This window comes from Eptesicus fuscus, chromosome 6, assembly GCF_027574615.1.
Source record: "Eptesicus fuscus isolate TK198812 chromosome 6, DD_ASM_mEF_20220401, whole genome shotgun sequence".
NCBI classification, from domain to species: domain Eukaryota; kingdom Metazoa; phylum Chordata; class Mammalia; order Chiroptera; family Vespertilionidae; genus Eptesicus; species Eptesicus fuscus.
The window spans coordinates 73,515,393-73,538,454 of NC_072478.1; the positions used below are offsets into that span (position 1 = coordinate 73,515,393).

The 23,062-nt window shown below is 55.0% G+C and overlaps 1 protein-coding gene across 4 annotated transcripts; it reads right to left on the bottom strand.

The window, feature by feature from the left end:
• Positions 1–1,670: 1,670 nt before the first annotated feature.
• SEPTIN8 (septin 8) lies at positions 1,671–22,646 on the bottom strand. Of its 4 annotated transcripts, none has more exons than XM_054717818.1 (10): positions 22,482–22,646; positions 11,339–11,462; positions 10,115–10,310; positions 9,654–9,840; positions 8,381–8,542; positions 7,766–7,862; positions 7,392–7,560; positions 7,044–7,176; positions 6,744–6,934; positions 1,671–4,403 (listed from the first exon to the last, which is right to left on the bottom strand). In XM_054717818.1, the coding sequence occupies exons 1-10, from the start codon at positions 22,509–22,511 to the stop codon at positions 4,400–4,402; spliced, it is 1,293 nt and encodes a 430-aa protein (XP_054573793.1). In that variant the 5' UTR covers positions 22,512–22,646; the 3' UTR covers positions 1,671–4,399. The 4 variants fall into 4 exon arrangements, with proteins under 4 accessions (XP_054573793.1, XP_054573791.1, XP_054573794.1 ...); XM_054717816.1 differs by having other exon boundaries at positions 1,671–4,589; XM_054717819.1 differs by having other exon boundaries at positions 6,740–6,934.
• Between the last annotated feature and the right edge of the window lie 416 nt (positions 22,647–23,062).

A 23,062-nucleotide genomic window follows, 5' to 3' on the forward strand; every position in this document is an offset into this window, starting at 1 on the left:
GGCTATCTTTGACTTTGGGGGGCTGGTGGGAGGTATCTGGCCCTCTTAGATAGGTGGCTCTGGATGTAAGCTGAGTCCCCAGAGCGAATCCAACTCTGAATTTCCAAAGAGAAGGTAGATCTGTGAAGCCCAGTATTGGGCTAAGGGACAGCCTTGTGGCTCCATCTTTCTATAAATAAAATTCCTCTTTGGGGAAGCAAACTTCTGTATTGTCTAAGTACCACTTGTAAGTTAAAAAAATTTTTTTTGATGCTGTTCAATATTGAGTTGGGGTGCCATCCTACTTTCCTCTAACATTTCCTTCTTTTCTTTTTTTTTTTTTGAGATTAGGAACTCATATCCCACCTCAGATCAGAGATTGGGGATCATTGTGGTGGGAGAAATATGGACACAATCCATCTTCCTTTTATCCTCACCACAGAAGGACCGTGGCTGCAGAAAATGGAGATGGGAGAAGGATCAGATGGGCTAAGGCAGTGGTCGGCAAACTCATTCGTCAACAGAGCCAAATATCAATAGTACAACAATTGAAATTTCTTTTGAGAGCCAAATTTTTTCAACTTCTTCTAACGCCACTTCTTCAAAATAGACTCGCCCAGGCCTGTGGTATTTTGTGGAAGAGCCACACTCAAGGGGCCAAAGAGCCGCATGTGGCTCGCGAGCCGCAGTTTGCTGACAACGGGGCTAAGGGAAGTGCAGGGTTGGTGAGCATCATGTACCTTTCTTAAACTTGTCCAATTATTTCTTCCCTCTAATGGGTGAGCCAGGTTGTACAACGCTGTTCCCTTTACCAACAAGGCCCTTCTCCCCTGGCTTCCAGGAGAATCTGTCACTCAAATCTTTGTGAAGACTTTCCTCCCTGTTCCTTGCCTCCCCGTGGGTAGACTTGAGCTGTACCTTCATTAGGGGTGTCTGCATACCAGTCTCCCTGCTGGACTGTCAGCTCCCCGGACTTTAGTCCCAATCTCCTCATTTTGGTCTTCACAGAGATTAGTCTAGTGCCCAACAGAGAAAACTCAACAAATGGACCCAGGAGCCTATCATCACTTCCTTCAACCAGAAGACTACCTTCCTTAACCAAATATTTGCCTGCCTACCACGGCATCCCACCTCTACAAAACCATCTCAGACCCATCCACCCACACGCAGACTGAACACTTTCATACTGGCTGCATTTCCACTGTTCTCCCAGCATTCATAAGGTTGCCAAAGAGCAGCTACAGCTCACAAATTAAGGGTATAGGTTACCAATATTCAAATCCCAATACCTCCAAGTTACTAGCTGTGTGACCTTGGGTAATTAATTAACCTCTCTGTGCTTAGGTATGAAATGGGGGGAAATGGTACTTAATCATAAAATTAGTATGAAGTTTACTAGTAGAGGGATCAATGCATGTAATGTGCTTTAGAGCAATGCCTGGCACACAATGAGAACTCGGGTGTTAGCTGTCCCATGTCAAGCCTCTTCCACAAGGATGTAAACTCTCCAAGGGCAGGGTTTGCCTTCTTCGTGTCCTGCATAATCCCTATAATTCCTACAGAAGCTGATTCACCCCACAAAGTTCACAGAAAAGACAAGCTGTATTTTACCACAGTTGTAGCAGATTAATAGGCTAGAAAACTTATTAAATCAGAAAAGCTACTGCCCAAGAAAGACACCACAAAAAAACTCAAAATAAATGCAAAATTTAATGGGGGGGAAAACAAGTACAAAGTGAATGGAAAGGAACAAAAACAGTCAATGAATGAAGGAGTAAATGAATTAACAAGGGGAGCAGTTTTAGAAAAGCATGTTAACGTAACAGACTAGCAAGCCACACTTCCTTCAGGCCTCTTATCCAGTAATATGAGCCCCACTTAACAGGGAACCCACACAGAGACATAAAAACATCCATGCAGTCAGTCTGCACCATTGCAAACCACCTAGGCTCCAGTTCCCCTTAACTGGGGTGACCATACTTCCTGGTTTGCCTGAGACAGTTCTGGCTTATGCCTGTTGAGCTGGAATAATTAACAGCATCTCCTTTCACTCTGAAACCTCTCAGTTTGGACAATAAATTATATGGTGATTCTACCCCAAAACCAACTTGATTCATGAAAGACATGATAGCAAATGCCAGCATGATCCCACTGACAGCCCAAATAATGCCAATCAATGGTACTGAGAAACAAAAGGAGGGGGAAACAGACTCTGCGGGCAGGGGCCACATCCCATGAGGGGCAGCTAGTTAAATCATGGCAAGTTTTAAGCTTCCCTTGTGCACCCAGGATTAATTTGGTCTCAGCTGATGATGACAAAATTCCAAACACAAACAGCACAGGGAAAGAAGTGTAGTGAGGTCCACCAACGCTAATGAAACCTGTGGAGGCAGCTCAGACCCCAGAAAATGCAACTGGAACCAGCCACCATTCTGGCCTTCCAGTATGCCCTGGGAGTGGCCCACAGGCTATGGTGGATGGGTGGCAGAATCTGCCCACTCGAGTCCCCAAACTGGCTCATGAACCAGGAGTCCTCATTTCTTATAAAACCAGTGAACCCACTGGGTCATCAAGCCTCATCCTCAGAAATACATTAGCTGACAGAGGCTCTATCTTCAGGTCATACTTCTGCCCAAGTTTATATACTTTCACATAATTACTCTAAAGACAAGCTACATCTGCCTTAGATATGCTGACTTTGCCTGTTCGGATACCCACATGATCACAACCAGAGGTGGACGTCCTGGGAGGCTAAAGAAGCTTAGTCCTCAAGGCCCCCTACCTAATTGTGTATCCATGTTCTTCCTGAAGAAGGCTTCTCAAATAGTTCAGGTTCCTACCCCTTCAAAGTCTGCATCCACCGCGGTCATGGCATAACACTGGGAGAATTTTCACTTTGAGCATCAATAACACCTGCTCTGCTCCTGATAAGTGGAGCCCCTCAGGTGCAAAGGCTGCCTTTTTCTGGCCATGCCTCAGTGGACACAGGTGGCTCACCCCTCCTCCCCACTCTGAATGGAGACATGGTCCTGCAAATCAATAAAGCAGGCAATGGGGGGCGGGGGGCAGCGGGGGGGAGGAGGAAGAGGACATGAAAAACAAACTATCAACCCCAAATCCATCAGCACGGCTGCCGAAGCTTCCAGCCAGGGAGTGCACTAGGCTGTGATGTCCTCGAGAGGTGGGCTGCGTGTTACTCTGGAGCCTGTGCCCAGCACAGTGCTTCATCAACATTAAATGAAATCCTTCCCTCCACTCATTCATTTCTTGTCTCCCATTTTATCAGGCCATATTGTCAACCCTGATCCTCGGGGTGGCTTGCCAGCCAACAGGAGCATAGAAGAATCAAACGATGCTCGTACTTTCTTAAAACAGCCCCCTTAAGAATGCAGCTGAAAGGAAAAAGCTCTTTGCTGGTAGTTTTTTCTTAAATTGTCCACAGACATCAGACACCTTCATCTTTTGCCCTGTGACTCAGCCAGGAAAAAAGGAAAGAAGGACCTTGAGATAAAAACCTCTTCCCGGCTGAGCATTTTGTGCATTAGGAACACGCAGGACTGGTTTGGGAGTCTTAGTCCGAGTAAAAAACACTTAACACACACGGAGTTGGTCCCTGTTTACAGGTAGCACCTCAGGGGCACAGACAAGGGCGTGGGGCTGCTGTTCCATTTACATTCACAGTGAAAACTCTGGACGTGATCTTGTCCATGTTCCACTTCCATCCGTAAAGAAATTCCAAACACTGTCATTGCAGGATGTTTATTACCACCTCTCCCGATATAGTATAGGGATACTTTTACATTAAAAAGGCTGAGCTATTTTTAGTTTTTAAAAATCGGGGTGTCTGTGTTACGTATGAAAATAATGGGAGAGGATATTATTCGTCTTTACGCTCGTGACAAAATAAAAATTTAGAAGTGTTTTAAAAGTTGTTATTGAAATTAAACTCTAGGTTAGAAAAATTAACGCAAAGTGAATCGGACAAATTTTGCAGCATGTATACCACACCACACGGCCACACCTAAGGCACCTCATGAGTTGCCATCTTGACGCTGAACCCTTAGGCCGAGCATCGCCGGCGGGGGCCTTCGCTAGAGCGGCACATAACTGCTCCGTCAGGGAATAGTGACACTGTAAATGGAAGACCAGCCACTGGCTCTGAAAAAAATAAACCTCATCAGTTTGGGATTCCAGCATTCGTATGGCTTTGTCGGGTTTGCATAGAGGGGGGTGGCCTGCCAGGCCCAGCACAGCCTGGGGCGGGGGTGGGGACAGAGCAAGGCTGTAAACACTGGAGTCTGTACCGGCTCCCAGTCCGTCCTCACACCATGTTATGGGAGAAGGGTCACAAGGTGTAACTCAAGCAACTTAACACATGAAAGTCTAAAGTCCGCTCTTGACATGTAAGTCTGTGCGTGCGTTAACTGAAAAATAAAAATAAAACAAACAGAACAAAAACAGACACATTAAAAGATACGCAGACGACCAAATCAAACAGAAGCAAAAGACAGCAAGATGGACACTGGGAAAGGGCAGTCAGTTTGGCATGTGTCACGAGTAAAGCAGAGAATTCGCTTCAGTTTGTGGAGTCCCAGGCTGAGGGTCAAGATCTGATTGGGAAATAATTTTGCAAAATACTGATTAAAATTTAAAGAATAAATACAACCAATCAAAGCCATTTAACTAAATGGTCATAACTGCCCCCTCCCTCCCCCACAAAGGCACTCCCGACTCACCCCGTTCCCCTGACCAGGGCAGGAGGGAAGGGTGCCCCCAGCCACCCCACCTTTACCACTCCTGGCCTCCACAAGGCCAGCCTGGGAGGAGAGCGCTCTCTCCCAGAGGCCAAACTGACTGAAGCTTTCTGGCATGTCCAGTAAACAGAAAAGACCTGTTTTTCAGGCCCAGGCCACACGGGATAAGCAAGGAGACCTGGCTCCGGTGTCCAGCCCCCACCCTGAGAGCTGTGCTGGTGCCCCGGCAGGCAGCCTGCACCCCACTCACGGGTCCTCAGACCCTGACCTGGCCACAGGTCCTTGTCTTCGTTCCTGCGTGGTTTCTCCATCGCTTATTTTCTAGGGGGACGCTGCCTGACTTTTCTTTATGGCCTGGGCCACGCTGGCAGGGAGCGGGACAAAGTCACCTTGGGTGTCAGCACCTCAGTCATAGACCTGTGTACCCCCCCCCCACCCTTTTCCAGGAAAAAACAGATTTCTGAGCCACTAGCTTGTGATCCACACAGATTCCAACGAACAGAGCCCCCACACTCACCAAGCCAAGAGCTGGACAGGGAATGAGGGCTGGAAGCAAAAGCAAAGCAGAGGGGAGCTCCACGTGGCTGAGGGAAGTGTGGGGCTGAGTGCTCCCTGGGGCCAGGCAGGGGCTCACTAGTCCCAGCAGTTGGGATGGGACCACCAGTCAGCAGGATGGGGGAGACTACGGAACAGAGGAGGGCCCGTTCCAATGCAGAGAGCAGGCCTTGGGAATGAGAACTAGCACCCAGTTCCTAAAGGCCTGGCTTTGGCCCCCTTGTCTCCCCAGGGAGAAGCTCTTCCAGTTTCATTTCCTCAGATGTGTCTGTGCTTCTGTGCGTGTGTGTCTGGGGATGGGGTGTGTTGGTAGGTATGTGCCTGAGCCTGTGTATGTGATGGGGCAGGAGAGAAAGACAGTGTACATGTGTGTTCACGGGTGTGCGTTTTGGGGAATGTAATACAGCTATGCACTGCATGGCCTTCATCATGGGGCTCCACTGCCACCGAGAGAGGAAGGGCCGGGTACACACATCCCCAGACATTTCAGGAGGAAACGGGTACCTGCTTAGTTCCGAGGCTGGCAAGGAAGGAAGGCACCTGACAGGCCAGGGGCTGGGAGATGCAGGGATGGGCAAGGTCCCCACAGTGTGATGTGGTGGGGGCACTGAGTGAAGTGAGTGGGGGAGGGAGACCCCTAGGAGCCAGAGCATCCAGACGCCAGCTGAAAGGGTGGAAACAGGCTATGAAAAAAACACCAAGGAAATGGGACTCTGAGTTGCCTCCACATGGCCAACCTGCTGACTGACTCCTGGAGGCTGGGAAAAGTCTCCTTGCCATCCCCCATGCTTCCCTCTCCTGCGTCTACTCTCAGGGAAAATACCTCCAGCCTCTCCTCGAGGGGCGGCCCCTTCCCCACCCGGGAGCTGCTGTCCTTCCTTCAGCCAGGAAGCGATCATCTGGTTCAGGGGGTCGGTGCTGGCTGGGATCAAGTCTCCGCTGTTCTCCGTCACCACCTGCCAGCCAACAGGGATCCCACGTCCACTGCCTCAGGGACGGGGGTGGGGGAAGGGGAAGCACCACAGCTGTCCAAGCGGAAACCACAGGAGCTTTTGGAATCTCTCAGGGAACGCTGACCTTCCCAGGCCCTGTCCTCTGGCCTGAAAGACCTGCCCTGAGACCGCTACACACTCTCTGGGGCCTCTCCCTGCCTGTGTGGCCCAGGTTCACCACCCCAGCTCTGTGGAGGCTGCAGGAAAATGAGAGGAGGGAGGGAGAGAGGGAGGGGCGGAGGGAGAGAGAAAGAGAGACATTTGTGCAAAAGATATCAAGGTCACTAGTGAGCAAGAAAGGTGAGCAAGAAGGAGGTGAGAGGGCAAGTGAAAATGAGAGGAAAACGGTAAAACAAGCCAGAGTAAGTGAGAACGAAAGTCAGCGTGAAGGAGCCGAGGGAGGGACAGAGTGAGAGCCCAGGAGAGAGCGGGAGCCAGCGCAGCGCAGGGGGCCCACACCTACTTCTTCTTGTCCTTGTCCTTCCTCAGAGGCTGCTGCAAGGTGGTGTGCAGGGCCTGGGACTGCAGGGCCTCCACGGCAGCTTTCCTGCGGTTGAAGGCGTTGGTCTCCTCCTCCAGCTCCCGGCGCTTTTCCTCCACCTTGCGTTTCTCCTCCTGATGGACCCGCTTGAGGTGCTCAAACTTCTCGTGGAGCTGGAGCAGAAGCGGGGAGTCGGGCTTCCATGTGGGCCGGGAAGGTGCCAGGCCCTCCGGCCACCCAGCCAGGCCCGGCCTCACCCCAGAACCCCAGCCCAGCACTCACCTCCCTTTCCTTTTCCTTCAGCTCCAGCTCTGTCTCCTTCACTTTGTTGACGAACATCTGCCTCATCTCCTCCTCCTTCCTCTGCAGCTCACTCAGGAACTCCTTCCTCTTGGCCTCGTATGTTTCCTGCAGGCTGCGGAGACCCAGAGAAAAGAGACCAAGGGAGGGATTATAGCGGGATGGGGTCGGCAGAGGCCGAGAAGCCGAGTCATGGGAGCACTGCGGGCAAGAGGGCGCTGGATCCAGACAGCCTCACTCCCTGGCTCACAAGACCCCCGACGCAGATGCCAGCATGGCGAGTGTGGCTGAGGCTGGGAAGGCAGGTTCGCTCTGCGTGCAGGACGTCACCTGAAGGGCTGGCTGTCCCCATCGCTGTCCTGGAAGCCCATCTCCTCCAACTTGCAGCGCCGGTAGAGCTCGTAGTGCCGACTGTGGGTCTGCTCGCGGAGGTCCTCCATGTTCACCCGGATCAGCATCTCCCGCAGCTTCACAAAGTCGCAGTGATTCTCGTTCTCCACTGCAAGCGGAGGGCACGCGGGCGTCAGGCCGGCACACGGATGGGCCCCGGAGGACAGGGCACAGGACAGCAACAGACTCCGGAGGCAGGACAGGCAACAGGGGGTCACAGGGAGGGCACAGGCCGGGGGCTACAGGCAGCAAGCAGGACAGGGGACTAAGTCTGGTCCCCCAGCTGGGGATGTGCTCTCCCCGCCCACACTCACCCTGCACCACGCCCCACGGGTACTGCCGCGCTCGGACCAGCTTGTTCCCCACCTTCACCTCCTCGGTGCTGCCCACCACGGCGAAGGGCAGGTGCGCCTGGAAAGGGGCCCAAGGACACGTGAGCACGGGGCCGAACAAGGTCTGGCCAGATGCTCACCTTCCGGCTTTTTTATAAGTATCCTAGGACCTCCAAACAAGGGAACGGGCTAAACCCACAAACCTCCTTCCTCGTGTTCTAAGGTGTTCTTTCAGCCCTTGGGCTCCCCGGGGGCCATTAGAAGCTCCCTCAGAGCACCTGTGGGCCTTGCTCTTCCTTAAGTTCCCAGCCCTGGCATCCGGCCTGCTCACTCCTACAGGTTTCAGGTCCCCACCCTGACTCCAGCTCTTGTGAAACTCAACTGTGGGGAAGCCCCAGTACCAGCCCAATACCCAATTCCTCCCGTCCCTTGTCCACAGGACACACGACTTGGCCAGCTCCCAGATGCCCACCCATCTCTCCTGGAGAAGGAAAGGCTGAAATCCTGGGGAGTAAGTCCCCCAGGGCTGTGTCAGAGATCGGTGCTGCCTGCAAGCCCTCTGGCCCCACAGACCTGAGGCCCTTGCCCAACACTCACATTCATGACTGCATTAATCTCTGCAACAGCCTCGTCATCAGTGGGAAACTGGTAGATCTGGACCCCATTGCTGACCAACTCGCCCATGATCTTGATCTTGAACTTGTGGAGCTCACTCTTGGAGATGGTGTCAGCCTTGGCAATGATGGGAATAATGTTAACCTGCCAGGATCAGGGAAGAGGGGGCAGCATGTTAGTTATTCCCCGGCTGTGGACAGCCCTGCCCAGGCCACAACCCTGGGCAGAGGGCAGGAAGCAAGAGAGATGGAGGTACTCCATGGGGAGGCCCGGCCTGCACCCAGCCACCTGGGTGCATTGTAGCAGCACTTCTTAGAGCCCCTCTTCCCCAAAACTAGTCTCCTGGGCATACTCAGCTTTGACCCAGAGTTCTCTGAAGGTCTTAACGGGCCTGGGACATGATACAAGCAGCGGTGGAGGGCTGAGCTCCCACCTAAGTAGGTAAGATGACCCAGCAGCAGTAGCCACAGGAAGACCTCAAAATCCCCGGGCTACGGTTATCCCATTTTCACGGTGAAAATGAACTCATGTTGCTGACAGTGCACGCCTTCTAGGGCCCCAAGCCCTTCCCATCGTCCCCATGAAGCTGCCCTCTTAGTCCTCACTCAATTCTGGGCCTTAACTCTCCTCTCCCGAGTGGGCTCAGGAGACCCAAGGGAAATCCATGGCAGGAAAGACAGGGGACGTGAAGGGAACAGAGGAACTGGGAATTGAGAGAGAGAAAATGAGCAGAGAATTGGGATGCTCTGGGGAGAGGGTCAGAGAGGGTCGAGGAGGGAGAGGAGGCCAGGAGCCAGCAGGCTGAGAATAAGAATTCAGCCGGCATTAAGCATAACCAATGGACACAAACAGGAGGGGGGCAAGGGCCTGTGCTGGGGGTCAGGAGCAGGTGGGGAGAGGTCAATGGGGGGGAAGGAGACATATGTTATACTTTCAACAATAAATGATTTAAATTAAAAAAAAATAAAAAAAAGGAATTCAGCTGGAAGGAAGGGGCTGAAGGCCAGACTCAGGGGGACAGAGCTCTGGAGAAAACACCCAAAGCAGGGTGTGCCCACCGGAGGACAGGGACAAAGGGAACAGAGAGAGGACCAAGTCAAGGGGGCTACCTTCTGCAAGCCTGCAAACAGCAGAGCCCCCGGGGGCTGTAAGGGACAGTCACACTGCAGCCAGCACACCCAACCCCAGCGGAGGACTGTGGAGCCCACGGAACAAACTGGGGAGGTGGGGGCGGGGGGCCAGTGGGGAAGCACACCTTGCTGTCTAGTTTCTTCATGGTCACCAGGTCCAGGGACTTGAGGGAGTGGCCGGTGGGCGTGATGAAGTAGAGGCATACGTGGATCCTCGTGTCGTGGTAGTCGAAGAGCGAGCGGCGGATCTTCAGCTCCTCTTGCAGGTAATTTTCAAACTGCGCATCGATGTAGTCGACGATGGGCCTGTAACTACAGACAGCTCCGTCACCTGGGAGGCAGGCCGCTGAGCCTCACCGTGGGGGCTGGGATCTCTGTCCGGACCCCTTCTCCTGATTCTTAAAGGGTCGTCAGGACTTCAGGATTCCCTGACAGGCCCTCCCCTGGCCCCCGTGGAGTGTAGGGCGTGGTGGTTCATCTGGGGACAGACGGCAGTGAGGAGTGCTTGGGCAGAGGGTCAGAACCACGGCCAGCCAGGGTGGGACAGGGGATGAGGTTGGGCGGAGCCGCCCTTCCCGCCTCTTGCCTCTCATCCTTATTGATCTGGTCCCCGAAGCCCACAGCATCCACGATGGTCAGCTTGAGGTGCACGTTGCTCTCTTGGAGGTCGTAGGTCTGCGGCCGCAGGCGCACACATTCCTCGTGGTGACTGGCTTCCTCGGTCTCGAAGGTCGTGTTGAAGAGCGTGTTCATCAGCGTGGACTTGCCGATGCCGGTCTCCCCTGGGAGCGGGCAGTGGAGGGGAAGGGACGTCAGAGGCTGGAACTGGGGCTGGCCCTGGCCGTAGGCTCGGCTGGGTGGGGCTCAGGCATCCTCAGCTCCCACAGAAGAGAGAGGGGCTGGCCTCCCACTGCATCCCTCACTGTCCCTGTCCCCGGGAGCCATCCCTTCTCAGTGGCCTCAGAAATAATGTGTGGAAGAAAGAGTCATAAGGCTGACCTGGACATGAGATGGGGCTATGCGGAACGTGTGCGATGTTTCCTCAGGGAGGGGGAAGAGGCAGAGCCAGGCAGCTGAGACGCCGCTAGACATTGGCCTTTGCTGGCCTCGATGGGACCCAATCACCTGCTCTGCACGCCATCCCTTCCAGAGCCAGGATGGTCCTGGGGCCAGCAGGGCCTGGGTCTGAAGCCAAAGGAGACTTGGTCCAGCTGCTCTGGGAGGCCCCGGCACCGCTGGCTTTAAGTGGGGTTGAGGAAAGCTGCTTCCCAAAGGGGCCCCCACAGCCCGGCAGATGCTAAGGCTTAGGCACCTGTGGAGGATCTGGCCGAGCTCTTTGTGCCTCTGGGAGGCCCATGCCCTGAGGTGCATGGCCTCTCCCAGAGCCTCCCAGTTTGGGGCTGTACTGGTTCAGACGTGTGTGGGAGCTCTTAGCACATGATGCTAGGATGGGGGAGAGTCTTGTTTGCCACAGAGTCCTAGACACATAGTAGGAACAACAGTCAATGTGTTTTAAGTAAACAAACCACCTAAATCTCTGTGATAAAGGCTCCGTTTACAAAGCACCTTCACATGCCCAATCCTGTTTACTCTTCAAGGCAACTCTGAGTCAGGCCTGGGCTCCAACTCTGTCCTTGATTCTGGCAGAGGCATCAACCAAAACCCCATTCTGAACCCCCAAAGTGTGACTCTGCCTGGGAGGTCCCTTTGCAGCTCAACAGGTGGCCAGGGCAGCCGTGCCCATCTCCCAGAAGGCCCTCATCTGTCTTCTGTCTGGGGCTGCCCCCTGGCCAGGCCATGATATACTTACCCACACAGAGGATGTTGAAGCTGAAGCCCTGAGTGACCGACTTGCTGACCAGCTGGTCGGGGAGGCTGTCGAAGCCCACATGGCCGCCCAGGGAGAGGCTCCGGGGCTCTGGCTCTGCGTTCTGCTTAGAGAGAAACAGAGCGAGGCAGTGAGCCCACTGGGGAAGTGGGGACAAGTTGGGTGAGGATAAACCTGAGTAAAACCCCCATCTGAATTCTCAGCAAATCTCAGGACACAACACAAGTATACCATAGCTCCAATTCCAGGCCAGGTTCCCTCAGAGGGAGCCCAATGGGCCTCAAGGCCCCTGAATCCATCTCAGCAAAGGCCCTTACACCCATGGCTCTGCTCCACCTGGGCTGGCAAGGGATGCTGGGGCCTGGGGCATCTCCTAGCTACTACCTCTGAGGGCTCACCGTCCTTCTGCCCAGAAGGAGGCCCCAGGAGGTCCCTGAATCTTAAATAAAGATTTTAAGAGGCCAAGACTGAAGAGTATTATGTTCTTGGGGTCCCCTCCCAGACCTTCTAGGCCCTCCTACTCAAGTAGGACTCAAGCAGAGGCAGGTCTGGCTCTAACCCTCACTCAAGCTCCATGTAGGGACCTCTAAGTACACCCCTTGTTCCTCATGCACCCAAGTGTGGAATGCACACGTGGGCCCTGCTAAAGGGGCTGGTGCTCACTCGGACCCACCACTGGATCTCAGAGCCAGTCTCCAAGGCATCGTGACTCTGAGGCCTCCTCCTCCTGCCTCAGTGGGGTTCTCTAGGGACCCTCAGGCTCTGGTTCATGCCACCCTCTCACCCCACCTCACCTCTGGTTGATTAGGAGAGGATTCGGATGAGAACGTGGAGACCTGGCCTTAGCAGAGAGGCAGCCTGGGGCCACTAGAGCTGGCCCACAGCACAATCAAAAGAAACCACCACAACCCAAAGCAGAGGGTCAAGGTCAGACTCCAATGTGCATGGCTTCCCTGGGAATGGGGGTAAAATGCTGTCTTCCGAGGGGAAATTCCCAGGCTCAGCCTTCCTGGGGTTGGCCCCTCTGGAGGGCAAGCCCCAGACAGCTCCATGTAGGGCAGAAACATGCCTCCTCCATTCCCAACCAACCTACCCCGACTGCCCGCTAGAAAGAACAAGACAGGAAAGGGCAGTGGATCTGAGTCTCATCCTGCCCACAACACTAGAGGGGTGGAAACAGGCCTACCTGAAGGCAGCCCCAGGCGCCACTGATGAGGACAATGGCAGCCCTTATGCAATGCAGAGGCAGGCACCGTGGCAGAGGGGCCCTGGCTCCCTGCCCTCCCGCAGAGGGGTCGCCCCAGCACCTGAGCTCTCCCCGATCTCTCTGCAGCCCTAGCCTGTGCCTCAGCCTGAAGCCCTCCAACCATTCTTTCCTCCCAACCAGAGCCCCCTGGCACTCACACCCAACCTTCTCTTCCCCACTAATTATGTGCCCCCTACAATCCCACCCCAGCTAAGTCACTGTAGCCCTGCATCGATGACTCCCAAGTGTGTGTGTTGCCAGCCCAAACCCCATGTGGCCCCCTCTGGGCAGTTATGCTGTCCTCTCTAAACGTCAGGGTTACTCCTAAACCTGTTCCCTCCAATGACCCTTTCTCAACAGAGCCTCTATTCTTGTAGCTGACCCTTTTTCCCTATCCCCTGTCCCCAGTGACCATGTCACAACCTCCCCACTCAAGCCCAGGTCCCCAAACATAACCCAACAAAGAGGCCCCGAAGGCAGGTTCCTCTCACTGGTGCCACATCAAATACAGTGAATGGAGCCTGGGATGTGCCGGGTCAGGACCAAAGCCCCCGCATGGCATTCCGGCCCTTCACGGTCTGAAGCCTTTCTCAGCTCAGTTCCGCCCAGCTGGTTACCTCTGAATTCACTTTTCAAACTCGGCCCCTCCCTGGGCTCCAGAGTTCACTCTACCTTTTCCCTGGCACGTGCTCTGACCTGGCCCCTAAGAACTTACATTGCTGACCCCTCACTTGGCAGTGACACCATTTCCTTGCACTGTTAGTTGTTCTTCTTTTTTTTTTTTTTTAATGCATCCTGGTTCTCCATCTCTTCAATAAACTCCTTGAACTTGGCTGCAGGCTGGGGGAGGTCGGGTTTTCCCTCCTTCCCCCCACTATGCCCAGCATGCTAGACAACACTACCATTCATAAATTAGACAACGCAGTCCTCAACTGCTACAACATCAGGGCTGTCTGCCCACCTCACACCGAGCTGCACTATCTACTCTCTGTTCTACCTGCTCGTGGCAGCCCGAGGGTCGAATGGAGGACAGAACAGTTCGTCTAGAGCTTTTTCCTTTTCAGGCGAGACTGAAGGCGTGCTGTGCTTGCAGTATTTATTCACCCTCTTCTTCCAAGGGTGACACAATCAGGATGCAATCCAACAACCTGTAGTCTGCAGCCAAAACCCACCCGGTCACCTGTGTCTGGGAACCACAGGTGTGCGCATCCACTCTGGGGCAGAGTGCCTGCACAGGATCAGAGGCCATCCTGTTCCTGGGTGTCCCCACATTCTTACAGCGCCAGCCTCCAGACGCTAAAAGCAGGGGGGTTACCACAAGAGCCATCTCTCCACGCTCCGCTAGCCTGCCTGTCTTCACTCACATAGCGTGGTTCCCTCTGGGGACGCATGGGGAGTGCAGGGAGGTCTTCACCCCCAACTTGTTCCGGCTGCACCCTGTCACTCCAGAGCCCACAGCCCTGGGGCAGTCAATGCCTCCCAGGAGCCTCAGCGACCATGGGAGTGCCGATCTCCAGAGCCTGCACGTACACATACAAGTACACACAGGGAAGAATGGCTACTGGCCCTGACGGAGACCGAGTGCTATTCCCTGGTTTCAGAAGACTGATCCGACCTCCCTGCTCACTAAGTCGCTAATGCCAACCTCCCTGGTCCTATATTTGGCATCAATAACATCTGATCCAAGGTGCCCCGCTTGTTCTGACACCCCAGGTGTCTCTGCTGACCTTTGTGGGATCCCAGTCTAGGAGGAGCCAGCAGCTTCCAGTGCATCACTGGCACATCTCAGCTGGCACAACTCAGAAAGAACCTTCCCGTCCCCCACTGGCTACCAGGCTATCAGCCCTGCGCTCTGGCAGGTAAGACCACAGTTCCAACTCTGGGGGTGGGGCCTAACAGTCCTGAGCTAATCAGCGTAATTCCACAACTGGTTCAGGCACAGGCACATGACCCAAGTTCATGACCATCTTGTGACCACTGGAGGAGCTAGCCTAAAGCTGAAGCCCACTCAGAGGATGGCAGATTCAAGGAAATCACAGAGGAGAGAGCCAGTGTCTGCCCTCCATGTGGGCATTTCCCCTGACCCCTGGCCATCTTTCCCCTTTACTGCTTAAGCTAACTGAGTAGGGCTATCTATGTCTTGCAACTGAAAGCATCTTGACTGCTACAATCTCCAAAGTGAAACTCTTTGAATGGCGGGAAGCGGGAGGGGGCGGGGTGTGGAAAGTAAAACGTCTCAGGGTTTACAACCAAAAGAAGGAACGGATGTCAAATGATGACACCACCACCTCGCTGAGGACCACTTGTGAAAAATAAGCCAAGCGATCTTACAGTCTCCTACACAGTCCATTCCATCCTGTGTGGCAAACACTTATTATCCCCATTTTATAGGTAAGGAAACTGAGGTACACAGAAGCTGGAGAACTAATCTGAGCAGAGCAGGGGTGTCAGAGCAGGCAAGCCCTTGCCACAAACCACTCTGCGATACTGACTCTCCTGCTCTTACAAGGCTCCCAACGCATTCATTCAGTCACTCCACACACGCTCACCAGGCACATCTGCCCTGTGCCCAACACCAGGATGGCTGCCAATGGAAAGATGAGGACAGCAGATTCTTGACCTCAGAGGCCCAATCTAATTCAGTCTAAACTCAAAAGGCTGTAGAGGCCACACAGGTGATGTAAATGGGCGAAAGGGACCAGTAGAGTAAAAACAACATCAGCTAACAGTTATCAAGTGCTTACCATGAATGGCTCTAATCTCTTTCAGTCCACACGTCGGCCCTATGAGGTAGGCTGTAATATTATCACCCTTGTACAGATGAGACCATTGAGCCACCAAGATATTAAGCAATTTTCCCAAGACCACACTGCTCAGAAAGGTGCAGCCAGGATCTGAATGGACCGACACCTCCAGCCACATAACTCCACTGCTGACATAGCAGAGTGTGGGGTCCCCCAGGGAGAGGTGGGAACGGTGGGGGGCGGCAGAGCCTCTGCTCAGTCCACACCAGCCCATGATTCTGCAATTCCAGCCAAATGTGGGAATGCAAACCTTGTGTTGCCATATCTTCCAATTTTTTAGGAGAATCCAGAAATCTAGATGTTTAAATGGAACCTCTAATTTATTTTATTTTATTTTATTATGGTTTCCTTTTGTTTAATTTATTTAAATTCTTTGTTTAAAGTATTACGTAAGTCTCCTTTTCCCCCCATTAATCTCTCCCTAGCCGCTCCCTCCCCCTCTAATTTTTAAATTAGTTGAAAACGAATACAAATTGAGAATACCATGAGGCCACAACACAACATGTCCGGGGCTGTGCCTGGCCCAGGGTCTGACAGTCTGCAACCTCATCTACCTGGATCTGGTAGGGAAGGACAATATACTCCGTCTCCCTACGTGGGGCACGGAGACCCCCAGGAGACTGCTCCACAGGAGGAGCCTTTGGGCTGGAAAACTTAACGTGGCTCCAAGGAGAGGCGGTACCAGCTGCTTCTGCCGCTTTCACACACCCGGCTCCCTGGGGTGCTGGCTCAGGGGGCTCTCACTGTCTCCCCAAAGCTCCAGGACAGAGTTGGCAGCTCTGGGCTCCATACACACAGTGGGAAACTCCACAGGGCCATTATCCCCTCTCTAATCACTAACAAGCTTTTGGCTCCCGAGCCAGGCTCCAGGCTTCTATGTCATCATTTCTTTGGCACATCAAAGACAACAACCAAAATAATAACTGCTCAGGCCAGCTGCGTTCCTCCATGCCCGGCCGTCCAGAACAAAGTGGAGAATGGCATTTTGTTATGCAGCCCAGTGGATAACTAGGACATCCTTTTCCTAACCAGGAAACGCTCTGTCTGGGCCTTCTGGAGCAGCCAGCCCTCATCCCCAGCAAAGAGAAGCTGCCTCTTTTACCAAGAAGAGAAGTAGAATTTGGGGAGAAACCATGTCTCACAGCTTGCCCACACAAAAACAGGTTTTTATGCGGAAGGAATTGGAAATCTGCTGAATGTCTGAACCAACAGAATCAAAGAAGCTGTGAGTGAATAAATACCCCTAAGATCAAACCTCCCAAACTAGATTGGCTGTTGGGGTGGGAGAAGAGGTACTGCCGCACCCTAAGTGTTACTTGGCTCCTGAATCCAGGACAAAGAGCAGCCCCTCCCCCAGGCCTTCCACAGAGGTTTCTTCTCTGGTGCCTTGGACTTCCAACACTCTTCCCCTCTCCACCCCCATCCCCCAGGCTCCCATGCTTGGCACCCACTGGCCCGAGCACCCTGCCAGGCAGGCAGGACGTCCACTCCCCAGGAGAGCTATTAAGTCCTGCAATGGACCCAGGAGTCACCCTGCCACCGGGAGCCTTCTCCACTCCTGCTTCTGGCACAAACCACCGACCCCCCACTCTAGCTGCTCTGAGCAGCCTGGGCCGTAAATAGCCAGAGCAGAGGCCTCTGGCCAGAACCCATGGTCACAGCACAACTGTCCTTGAGTCTGACAGGAATCCTAGGAATTTTCCCAGGAAAGGCTTAGGCTCTGGTCCCAGGATTCCACAGCAAGCCACTAAGCTGAGGTCAAAGGTTACGGGAAATAACCAAGGGGATATATGTGGGAGGAGCTGGGGTGAAAATGCTGCTAACCTGGCCCAGGAAAGAAGAACAGAGGCAGGACATACCTGTCCCAAAGCAAGAGGCCACCTGGGAACGAAAATGTCTCTGCGGCGGCAACAGAAAGCTGGGGAGAAGACGCGCGTAGGGATCAACCTTCATGGCGCCGACACAGATAGCCAGGGCTGCCGCTTAGTAATTTGGGGTGGCTCGTTTCACATTTCTCATTTCAAAACCAGGTTTCTAAGAAGCCAAGAGCACAGTTATTGGTTTCTGGGTCCACCCACCCCACTCCAGGCCAAGGACACAGTCACATTCCTGGGCTTTGCTGTGTGGCCTGAGGGGTGTGGTCCATCCCACCAGGGAGCTGGCGGGGGGGGGGGGGGGGGGGTTCTTTGGGCCTTGGAAGGTACTGGAACCCCAGACAATCACACTTTCCCACCTGGCTCAGGGACTCCAGTGGCAGCCCTCCAGGCCTTGCAGCAGGGAAAGCCACAAGTGGTCTGGACATGGCTGGAAGCGGGCACCTGTGCTCCACAGTGAATGGGATACCACCCTTGGAAAGGGGAATGTGGGCAGCAAAGGTGACCCTGACCCCTCCAACCCCAGGATGGATGCTGGTGCTGGGAGGGGACAGAGGAATGCATGGGCACCAATATGGGCCAGCACTGTTAGACTTCCCTATTGCTTGCCCCATTCACCCCAGCACCAGAGAGAGTATCAGACTAACACCCAGGCCCCACAGTCCGGTCTAATAAGTGCACTTGGGTCCATGCCCACAGCCCCGCCTGAACCCTAGGTTCCAGGTGCCCCAAGCCCAGGAGACCCCTCACGGAGTAGCCACTTCCTGAAATCTGAAATAGGCCCTTATTCCCTTCTCCCCTGGTTCTGTCCCTCTAAGGAGGCCTCCAGGATAGGGACCAACGACCACCTGGAAGCCATATATTTTGAGGAAGAGAATATCTAATTTGGCCAAGACCACCCAGGGCAACTCATGTTACAGTCAAGATGCCCCTTGCCCTGTGCTCCACCACCTCTTCCCAGCTATGGCTCCTCACACAAGCCATGAGGAAGCACATGGCTCCAGCAAAAAACACCCTAGCTCTATCACAAGGGCATGCTGACCTTGGGAGGCATCCTCTCCCCAGGCAGATGTGTCTCTCTCCTGCCTGCACAGCTCCACATCTGGCGGTCTGGCAAAGCTCATGCCTTGGGGACCATGCCTGGGGATCCCGTGACCCTAGCTAGCAGCACAGAGGCAGGAAGGCTGAACTGGCTACATGGGACTCACGGAGGCCGGCCAGCCCTCAGGCCCTTTGCTCTGTCATCCTGCAGCTACTTGCTTCCAGTAGCTGGACTCAAGCCACAGAGGCATTCATGGTAGTTACTGCCCCAAAGAGGCACCTTCACCTAGCCCACCATTAGGGCTCAAAACTCACAGGGATCCACCCTCTCTGCCATCTCAAGGGATACCAGTGCTGGGGTTGGGTCTCAGTCCCAAACTTGTCAATGCCCAGGCTGCATCCTTACCAACTACAGGCTGCTGGTATCAACGAGGAGAGTACCCAGTGCCCTCCCTGCCATTCAACTTTTGACAAAACATCCAGTGCCCTCCCTGCGTTCCCGGCCTCAATCCATTCTCCCATCTCCTTGGCATTGTGGTCAGTCTCCTTCTTGCTACCCTCTCTGTTCCTAGCCTGGTTAGTTCCTTATCATGTGCTCCTCTGGATCACAAATGCCTCCCACCAGCCTCCCTGCTCTGACCTGTCAAGATCCCAGGCAGAACTTACTCACATGAGCACCCATAGCATGGCACGATGCCCATGAAGGAAGGAGGGCAGGACAGACCCACCTACCAGGGGAAGGTGGGGCTCACTTATGACCCCTCAACACCATCAGGCACTGAGAGCTACACAGACGTCTTTTTTTTTTTTTTAAATATATATTTTTTTATTGATTTTTTACAGAGAGGAAGGGAGGGGGATAGAAAGCTAGAAACATTGATGAGAGAGAAACATCGACCAGCTGCCTCCTGCACACCCCCCACTGGGGATGTGCCCGCAACCAATGTACATGCCCCTGACCGGAATCGAACCTGGGACCCTTCAGTCCGCAGACCGACGCTCTACCCACTGAGCCAAACCGGTTTCGGCACACAGACGTCTTTTGCTCAGCTCTCATTTCTCCTTTGGGACAGCTCAGCAAGGTTACTGGCCATTTTTACAGGACAAGGAGGTACCACTCTGTGACAGAGTCCCATGTGGGTAAGAGGGCTGCCTCCCAGCGTCCCTACCCTCCAGCTCTAGCTTCAGGGAGGGAATAGGCACTCCGTAGATAGTCTGCTTCTTGGGGAAGTGTCAAGATTACAGGGGTGACAACAGAAGTGACAGATGGTGCTGGGGATAGAGCGGACATGGGAGGGGGGGGGGTGACGGGCTGGGAGGAATGCCAGGTGTGAGGCTGCCACGCTGCAGCTTCTTTCCTCTCCCTCTCATATCTCTACTTCCCCCTACCCTACCCCCACCTCCCACCTCCCACCCTTACAACCCCACCCTAAAGCCTCCCTCACCACAGTGTGGGAGCCCTGCCCCATGAGATTCTGACAGGAGATGGCCCTCAAAGGCAAGACAGGGTAAGCCCTGGGCCTGGGTCCCAGTAAGGAGGAGGAGCAGAGCAAGAGTGGATAGAAATCTGATTGCCCAAGGAAGGCTAGAGGCAACGGAAATCTTCTGATGGCTGTCCCAGACACACTAGTCTAGGAGATACTGACCGTAACCCACGGCGGATCTAGGGTTGAGCAGGACTAAGCCACGATGTAAAGGCTGCTGAGTCTGTGGTGTTTACATCACGCTATGTGGGGAACGGGAACCCAGCACACACTGACCTCGAAGTACCACGCTGCATGCTCATCTAAGCCCCAAGTTAGGAGTTCCCAGCCCTCCAGGTCTGATCTGACCACTGACCCAGCCTGAAAGGCAGTGTAGACCTGCCATAGCTCAATTAGATCAGAGCCTCATGGCCACTGCTTAACACCAAAGTCAACCCCGGGGCTGGAGAGGCACCTAAGCATATTTCTGAACTTGCCATAGACTGCAATTAACCTTCAATGAACTCTTTGAAGAACATCAGTATGGTTGTGCCTGTTTTATAGCAAGATAAAGGAAGGAATTATTTTCCCAGGATGACAAGCCAGGAGAGGGGAATGGAGTCCAGACCCCACCCAAGGTCTCCACTCAAATTCAACCTCTCCAAGTCCTCCCAGGAGTCCGATGGCCCCGAGTGTAGAGGGCATGGAAGGCATCCATCCAACCAGCTGAACCTGGCACAGTAACCCCGGCCCCAGAGCTCAGGCTGTACACCCTCACCAGAGTCAGTCCCCTCTCTGTGCCTCAGCTCACCACGGGGGTAACACCCAAACTCCTCCCAGAGAGCCAACCTAGGAATCTGAAGGAAAGGGCCTTTCCAGCCCGCCTGGCCTCTCAGCTCAGCCTCTGAGGACAACCTCTGGACAGGCGGGGATGGGAGCCCCTCGGAAGGGTGCCATATAGCAAACGTGTTCTCTGCTGCCTTCTTACACAGGGCCAGGCCAGTCCTCACACCTACATGGGCTCTAGGTATCACCTCTCATGTGTGGTGTCTTACCCTGTGCCAGACATCGCGCTGAGCACCTCACCTGGACCCTCTCATTGGATCCTCACGATAACCCTCTGAGGGACGTCATATTTTTATCCTGTTATTCAGACGAGAACACTGAGGGGTTAAATAACTTGCCCGACATGGCCAGCAAGTCAGGTGGTCGGATTCTGGTTGCTCTACATGCCACTCCCACCTGCAAGACCAACTGCTGGAGCAACCTCTGGCCACAGACGGACAAGCCTCAGACATAACTTTCTGGTCAGCTGGGCAGAGAAATGCACACAGACACACACCCTCCCAGGTCTCCTGCCTCCGCGAATCGGCAGGTCTGTTAGGATGCAGGCACTGCCCTCCTTGGGGACATAAATTCTCCTGTGCCGTGCAGAGGTGAGGTGCAGCTCTGACTGATCCAACCTCTGAATCTCTCCCCCTGCATCTAAACTTACTTAACGGGCACAGCCCCCTCCCCAGTGGAAATAACACACCCCAGTCTACAAGTTATGAAACCAAGAGCTCCTGCTTTAGTTATGCATATTTCCAAAGTAGACCAACAAATGTATTTTCAGGTTAAAGGGAAAATTTACATATATAAATTCAGACGACTGTATTTATAGCAGTAATTACGTAAGTCCTAGCTCCCTTATTTAGCCCTAGAACCCATTCCTTATCAGTCACATATTCAGCATTCCCCCTTCCCACTCCCCCTCAACAGCCCAGGGCTCTCCCTCCCCTGCCCCTGCCACCAGGGCTCACAGGCAGGCAAGAGGACACAGCTTCCTTCACTGTCACAGCCCAGCCTCCCAGACACACCCAGATCCAGCCTTAGACACCCGGGCACATGCTGACACAACCCCAGAAGGGCCCCTTCCCCCGCCGAATTAGAAAAACCTTTAGGAAGTTGGCCATTGGGAGGCTCAGGCCCAGAGCCCCCTGCGGAGCCCTTCGTCCTGCAGAAAGCATCCCCGAACTGGGGCCCAGACAAACATCCACTGGGCCGAATCTGGCACCGCTCCAGTTCGTGGGCAATGGCAGCCTCAGACCTGACCACTGAGGCTGATCCTGCCTGGAATCGCACCCAGGGTTCCGTCGCTTGTTGTGGGGTGGGGGATGCGGAGGGGGGAGGAAAAGCAGGCGCAGGGTCTTCAGGACCCGATCTTCCACTGGCCTGCGCTCATTTGGGGTCCCCCTTGGGTCCCTAGGGCTTCATCCTCACTGGTGGTGCCCATCCAACAGCACCTGCGTGGCCAAGAGTCTCCCCAGCGGTGCAGAGAGAAATGCCCAGGAACATGGGGGTGCGGAGTATCGGGGACCCTCCCCTCCCGCCCCCGGGGTCCCAGTCTGCACTCGCACCTGGCCGGAGCCAGGCGGGTAGGTCTAGGCTCCTTCCTTCCCGCGAAAGGGGCCTGCCTCTCCTGCGCCCAAGGAGGGCGAGCCCGCCAGCTGCCTGGCGAGGAGCCCCCGCCGACGCCCCAGGACCCCCGGCGGACGCCGCGAAGAGCCCGCTCCGGCGTCCCCAAGCCGGCGGGGCGTCGAGGCCCGCCGCGCGGCGCTGACAGCCCGGCTCGCGCCCCGGCAGCTGCAGGGCGGCCCCTCCCCGCGCCCCGCGCCCCCGACCCCCGCGCGCGCCGCGGCCCAGCCCGGCCCTCACCGAGAAGCGCTCCAGGTCCGTGGCCGCCATGGCGAGCTCCGCAGGGGCGGGCGGGCGGGAAGAGCAGCCGGGCCGCGACGGGGACGAGCCGGCTGCGGGACGCGCTCCGCCCGGCGGCTGCGGCTGAATGGATCCAATATGGCCACTTCCTGGAAACTCCCCTCGGCGGCGGCGGCGGCGGAGAGAAGCAGCGGAGCCGCCCCCACCCCGCCCGCGGGACCGGCCCCCCCGCCCGGCCCCGCCAAGCGCGCAGCCCGGGCCCTGCCGCTGGGACGCCGGGGGTCTCCGCGGCGAGGCGGGAGGTGCCGGCTGCGCGGGCTGCTGGGACTTGTAGTCTGCGAGCTGGGGGGCCGGGGAGGGCGGTGCTGGGGGGCCAGTGCCCGCCGGCCTGCCGCGTGTCCCTGGGCCGAGCCCGTGGGAGTGTTGCGCCCGCGCCCTAGGAAGCCGGCTCCGTGGGAGGAGAGTGGGGTGCTGCGTGCGCCCCAGGGGTCTCCCCTACCAAGCTGCCTTCACCACGTCGGAGCCTGCGAAGGCACTGGGACGCCAGCATATGTGTCGATGCGCTGACGGCGCCGCCTCAG